The 6801-nt window shown below is 54.5% G+C and overlaps 1 protein-coding gene across 1 annotated transcript in view; it reads right to left on the bottom strand.

Annotated features, from left to right (window-relative positions):
- Positions 1-6479, bottom strand: part of LOC104522692 (WSC domain-containing protein 2-like) — a gene marked incomplete at its 5' end in the record, with an annotated part of 8748 nt that extends 2269 nt beyond the window's left edge. Inside the window, 6 exon segments of the mRNA XM_010165059.2 lie at positions 603-803; positions 2466-2630; positions 4495-4669; positions 5201-5322; positions 6309-6343; positions 6345-6479. Coding sequence (XP_010163361.1) covers positions 603-803; positions 2466-2630; positions 4495-4669; positions 5201-5322; positions 6309-6343; positions 6345-6479 — 833 coding nt within the window.
- Between the last annotated feature and the right edge of the window lie 322 nt (positions 6480-6801).

Raw genomic sequence — 6801 nt, 5'->3', positions numbered from 1 at the left:
CTCCTGCCATGGCAAAGGGGTGGGGGGCTTCACCCACCCAGCACTGCCCTGCACATCAGCTGGGTCTCTTCTGCCCCTCTGCCCTGGGGGAGGATGGGGAATTGGAGGAGATCTCCTTCCTCCTGTGAGATGGCACCAGATGGGCAGAGCTGGGAGGAGAACGGAGGCAGGAGACCAATCTGGCAGTAGCGGGCAGGACTTGGTGCCTTGGCCTTCAAGAGATGCTCCAAAGAAAGGACGGAGCTTGGGTCCTTGGGCTCCTGCCCTCCCAACCCATTTCCTCCCCGCTGGTGCCAGGCTGCTGTTGGACTCATGTCCCTGGGCGCTGCCACCTCTCTGCTGCTGCCCTTGTGATTCAACACAGCACTGAGCATCTCTGCTTCTCCATCCCATCCCACCCGTGCCAGGTGGATGCTGGAGGTCAGGCTGGTTGCAAGCCCAGGAGATGCTCCTCCAACATGGGGACCCCAAAGAGGTGGCACAGCGCAGGTTTCCCCCTCACAGGGACCAGACTCAGGCTCCTGGTGAGCTTTAACAACACATTTCTAGCTCCATTGGCCAGGCTGGAGCTCACCCACCGGATCCCAAACCCACCAGCCTACCTTTGCCCTTCCAGTGGGCGTGAGCCGCGAAGCCGATGTGTCCCCCGTATTTGCGGTTGAATTCTGCCATCAGAGCTTTGTAGGGGTTCCGGATGAGCAGGATGGCTGAATCGAAGGACTCGATCTCCTTCTGGCCACTCTCGTGGGTTTTGATACAGATTGTCCTCCCACTTCTCCAGTGGTCCCTCTCGCCCTTGAACCCTGCCAGGACAGAGTAAGCGGGTGCCTGAGAAGCAGGCGGTGCTGATGTTCATACAAATAATAAAAGCAAGTTGGGGAAAGGGAAGGATAAAAGCAGCCAGGGCTTGAAGTAGAATTTACGTCCCTCTTCTTGATGGAATTCATTTATTTGCCTGAGTTATGAGTCAAGCCATGATGTAAAACTCCTGTACAAGAGGGTGGGCAGCGAGCGGGGCTGCCTCCTTCCCAGCCATGCTCGGCTCTTCACAGCGAGATGATCTGTGACAGCCTGATATTGTACAGCCCAGCTTCTCCCGGGCGTTAACTAACCACAGCTGCTCCAAAGAAGGGGCAGAGTCTGGGTCCTTGGGCTTCTGCCCACCTAATCCATTCCCAAGGCATTAATGTACCTTATCCTTACCCTGGTGAGGTCAAAAATCAGAGAATCCCAGACTGGTTTGGGTTGGGAGGGACCCTAAAGCTCATCCAGTCCCAACCCCCCTGCCAGCAGCAGGGACACCTTCCACTAGACCAGGTTGCTCAAAGCCTCACCCAACCTGGGTCAGATATATATAAAAATATCTTTTTATAGCTATAATCTCCCTGGCCACAGCATTTAAACCCTCCCAATAAATTAAGAAGGGTATAAAACCCCATTCTCCTGGGGCTGCAGATGCACCCAGGGGTTGGAGCGATGCCATGGAGGGGTCCAGAGAGGGGACAGCCACCCCTCAATGTCCCTTTGCACCCTCAACCCTTGCAAAGCACAACCCGAACTACCCGGGAACGGCGTGTCAGCGACGGAGCTGGGCTGTGGGGAGAGACAAGGTGTAAGGAGCTGCATGACACCCATTATCAATGTGTCATTTGCTCTGGGCAGCCACATCGTGCGACGCGGGGACGCGATGGCTGATCTGCCAGTTGCCTGGAGACCTCCCAGCCCTGCCACGTGCTCAGCTGAGAATAAAGACAAAACCAGCACTTGGGAGGATGAGTAGGAGGTTACAGGCACACGTGGTATTGGGTCCTTCTGACACACAGATTCACATAGAATCAGTGAATGTTGGGGATTGGAAGGGACCTCGAAAGATCATCCAGTCCAACCCCCCTGCCAGAGCAGGAACCTAAATGAGATCACACAGGAAGGCGTCCAGGTGGGTCTTGAATGTCTCCAGAGAAGGAGACTCCACACCCTCCCTGGGCAGCCTGTCCCAGGGCTCCATCACCCTCACTGTAAAGAAGTTTCTTCTCAAGTTTAAGCGGAACCTCCTGTGTCCCAGCTCACACCCATTGCCCCTTGTCCTACCATTGGGCATCACTGAGAAGAGCCTGGCTCCATCCTCCTGACATTGGCCCTTAACATATTTATAAACATTAATGAGGTCTCCCCTCAGTCTCCTCTTCTCCAAGCTAAAGAGACCCAGCTCCCTCAGCCTTTCCTCATAAGGAAGATGCTCCACTCCCTTCATCATCTTGGTGTTATTCTTGAACTGTGGGGCCCAGAACTGGACACCCTTGGAACCAGGACACGTCCAGCACAAACCATCCCAAACCATTCCACCACCAGCAGCAGTGGTACCCAGCTCTGTCCTCCCCTTCCCACACCCCCAAGGGATGGCACCAGGACCTTCTCCCAGTTCTGGTGGGACCGGTGCACCCTTGACAATGAAGCCCACCTCTCACCTTTGTTATAGAGAGACCCATCGAAGTAGTAGCTGCCGGTGTAGAAGCCGGTGGCCAGCTCGATGAGGTGGCGAGCCCAGGTGTTGCCGGCACCCGGGAAGCTGGCCAGGGCCACCAGCTGCTTGGCACGGGTGGGAAGAAACCTCCTGTCCATGCAGCGGTTGTCTGCAGCGAGAACCAGCCAAGGCAGGTCAGGGCTGTGGCACGGTACCATGCTGTTCCTACAGAGACATCCCTCTTCCCTGCCACTGCCTGCTGGGAGGATGCTGGGACAGGGTGGGAGGAGGTGACTCCAAGGGAGGTTCAGATTGGATGTCAGGAAAAATTTCTTCACTGGAAGTGTCATCAGACACTGGAACAGGCTGCCCAGGGCAGTGGTGGAGTCCCCATCCCTGGGGGTGTTTAAAAGCCGGGTAGATGAGGTGCTCAGAGGTCTGATTTAGCAGTGGACAGGTACGGTTGGGCTTGATGATCTCAAAGGTCTTTCCCAACCAAATGATTCTATGACAGGGAAAGGCTCCCTGCCTAAGGCACACAGGGACACCCCAAACTGTCCTGAACACTCCAAAGAGTCTGAAACACCCCAAAAAGTCCTCAGGAGAGGGCAGGAGGTTCTTTGCCATTACTGGCTGCTTGCTGCCCCCCCGAGTAGGGGAGCATGAGCAGCGCAGGTGTGTTTGCCCAGCAATGCTTCTGATTTTGATATCGATGGTTGCACAAGTGTTTCCAGCACGGCCTCAAATGCTGAGCAGGGATTGTGTCAAAACCGAGCTGTTCTGAAGCAAAACCACCTGAATTTGGGTCCTCGTTTGCTCCATTCAGCCCAGTAAGAGGTTTCCCCTGGTCCTGTGCTTCCCTGTCCCCATCAGCCAGAATCCCAGCATTGCCTGGATTGGAAAAGCCCTTTGAGATCATCAAGTCCAACCATGAACCCAACAGTGACAAGTCCCCGACTAACCCATGTCCCTCAGCACTATGTCTACACGACTCTTCAATCCCTCCAGGGATGGGGACTCCACCACTGCCCTGGGCAACCCCTTCCAATGCCTCAGAACCCTTTCAGCAAAGAAATTCTTCCTCACATCCATCCCTCTAGGACATGCAGGATGGTGGAGGACAGAAGCTATCTCTGTGCAGCCTCCCAGGAACTTTCTCCCTGGTCACAGTTCTTTTCCCCCATATTTTTCCCTGGAGTCTGTCCCACCCGACTGACAAAGCTCCAGCACACCAGTACCACCAGTGACAAGGAGGGACAAGCGCTGGCAAGGAGGGATCCAGCTGGAGGCAGATGGCAAACTGCTCTCCCCTGCAGCAGAGTCAGGCAGTAATTAAGGCTGTTTGTTCAGGGGAGGGTTGATTTCACAGGAAATTAAAATAAATGGGAATTTTTAATGAAAACCAAATAGATGCTGCGAGCTGATGTTCACTTTTTGCCGGCATCCCCAGGAAGGGGTTGGGAAAGTGGTGCTGGCACCCTGTCCTGGTGTGAGCTGGGCCAGAGCTGGTTCTGTTCAGCAGCTGGAACAGCCCTGGGGGTTGGGTTCAGCTGGGATTTGTCAGGAGAGAAACGCTGAGAACATCCCCATGTTGCATTTGTGTCCCTGGCACTGAAGGACTTTGTGTTTGTCCCTCTGCAAGCGCAAGATCTCAGGGGGGAGGAATATTGCCATGGATCAGCTCCATGGGCATTGGGCTCTGCCAAGGGGCTGTTCCATCTCCCATGGGCCGGGCTTGGTCGGCGGGTGGTGAGCAATGGCACTGGGGATCACTCATTTGTGTATTTTATTCCTATTATTATTATAATTATTATTTCAATATCATTATTATTATGAGTTTCATTTTATTTCAATGATTAAACAGTTCTTCTCTCACCCTATGAGTCTGCTTCCTCTTGCCCCCCAGTTCTCTCCCCTGTCCCCTGGGTGGGCAGTGAGCGAGCAGCTGTGTTGGCTGCAGCCCAGTGCCAGCCCAGTGCCACCACCACACACCCACACCAGCAGCGGGCAGGGTGACCCCAGCACTGTCTCACCTTGCACCTGGGTCTGGTAGACGAGGAGATATTCAGCAGTGCCACAGCTCTCAAACTCCTCACCGGCGCATTTCTGGGCGCAGAGCTGCTCGTCCTCGCGCTCGTGCAGGGTGAAGAGCGTGGTGGGGAAACCACAGTGGCAGGCAGTCCCGGCCAGCGCTGAGAGTGGATATTCCTGTGGGACAGGAGGATTCCTGAGCCTCGGTAATCCTAAATGACTCAATGATCTTAAAGGTCTTTGCCAATCTGGGCAATTCTGGGATTTGGGGGCTTTGGTTATTTACAGCAGTGAGTGGAGCCAGCAATGGAGCACCCATTCATAATTAACTGGTGTGATTAACTCCGCACCATCCTCTGCCAGAGAGGCCACGAAGGGAGGACAGGACTGTCCCCACCTGCAGACCTTTCCCTTCCTCTGCCTGATAATTTATTTAATTAATAAAGACTCCAGCAATGCCCACTGCCAGCCTTTCCCCTGCCTGCTCACCGGCATCACGTCTCAGGAGCAAACTGCACTGCAGCATCCCTGGAGCAGAGCAGGACCACAGTCCTCACCGCAGAGATACCATCAATATGGTCATTTGTAGTTTGGACATACATAATTATTATAATAAATCAAATTATAATTTAACCAGAAAGTGTGAACTTTCTGATGAAGATTTAGATGATTAAGCTTTCGACCTGCACCTCCCGGGTCCCCTGGTACCTTCTCGGTGCAGAAGTCCACGCACTTGTCCACCGACATGTTGGGCATGAGCTGGCTGACAGGCAGGGCGATGGAGACGTTGTCTGGTTGGCGGAAACATCCCCGAAATATCGCGCTGCCGTCTGCGAGGGAGAGAGAGAGACCCCAGTGATGCTGAGAGCAATGCTGCCCAGCCATGAGGAGCAAGGGCTGCACCCCTACATCGATGCTGCTGTCACCCCGTGCACCCCAGGCTCAGGAGCAGGAGCCTCTGCATGCCCCAGTGTCCCCATCCCTGTCCCCAGCGCTCCTCTCCAGCCCCATCGGCACAGCGGTGGCTTTTCTCTGGCTCTCGTCACCCTCTGGCTGTGAATCCCCATTTCCGAACAAGCTCACCCAGCTGCTTACAGTGCAAAATCCAAACAAAAGTCCCGGCAGCAAAGTCTAGTTTAATTTTTTCTCCCTATTTTTGTCAGCTCGGTGACCCCAGGCTGCAGGAGGGATGGAGCCAGCAGGGCTGGGTCTGGCCTGGTCCCCCCTCCTGGGCATCAGGGGGTCCCATCCCTGGTCCTCACCCACCTCAGCACCCACCCAGGCACCCTCGGTCCCTTGCTGAGGCTGCCACTCCCCTGGGTGCCTGGTGGTTGGAGCTCCAATGCTGCCACCCTCTTGCCCATTGTTTGGGGACAAAGAAAGAAAAACAGCAAATGTGGGTAATTATAGCACTGCCTAATTGGGAGCCAAACGAGCTGTCCTGGTTTTGGTGGGACAGAGTGAATTCTCTTCTCAGCAGCCAGAACATTTCTTCTCAGTAGCTAGAAAGCGCTGTGCTCTGGTTTCATTGTGGGATTTGTTACAAGAATAATGTTGATAACATACAAGAACATCATGTTTGCTAGTTTGTAAGTGCAAAGGACGAGGGGGAAAGTGCAGTAATTAGCAAACCCCCAAATTGGGGATCCCCATGGTTTGTAGTAGCGAAACCACCCTGAACCTCTTTCAATCCACCTCTCCCAAGCTGTGACCCAGCTTATGCAGCACAGGGACACCGGGGTCACCCCCACCTGCACCATGAGGGGTTCCCCCATTTGGGGCCGAGCTGGGACCCACATGGATGCCACTGACTTACATCTCCGTGCGGACTCCTGGGCCAGCTCCAGGCGGGTTGCCCCCGCCGCAGATGTTGCTCCTCTCCCCCTTGCACTCCATGTTGCACTCGGACTCGCTGGCGTTCGACGCCTGCACCTTGTGCCCACAGTAACACTCGGCACCGAATTCCAACCCTGCGTAGAGGTAACCCCTGGGGAGAGGGAAATGGGGGGCTCAGCACATCCCTGGGCATCCCCCCAGCTCTGGGGGGGGGTTTGCAGGAGCATCCCCACTGCAGCCAGCTGACAGCCGGTGCTGGAGGCAGCACTGCATCCCAGGGGTGTGTTGTTGGATGAGATTATCATTGTAGGAAAATATTATATTATTTTATTTTTCCATCCCATTCCACCCCATTTCAATCCATTCCATCCCATTTCAATCCATTCCATCCCATTCCATCCCATTTCAATCCATTCCATCCCATTCCATTCTATCAAGAATAGGATCCAGAGCAGCGTGGGCAGCAGGTGGAG

This window comes from Antrostomus carolinensis, unplaced genomic scaffold (genome assembly GCF_000700745.2).
Source record: "Antrostomus carolinensis isolate BGI_N321 unplaced genomic scaffold, ASM70074v2 scaffold23123, whole genome shotgun sequence".
NCBI classification, from domain to species: Eukaryota; Metazoa; Chordata; class Aves; order Caprimulgiformes; family Caprimulgidae; genus Antrostomus; species Antrostomus carolinensis.
The sequence above is the reverse complement of the archived record's forward strand: the minus strand, read 5'-3'. Positions and strand labels throughout refer to the sequence as shown.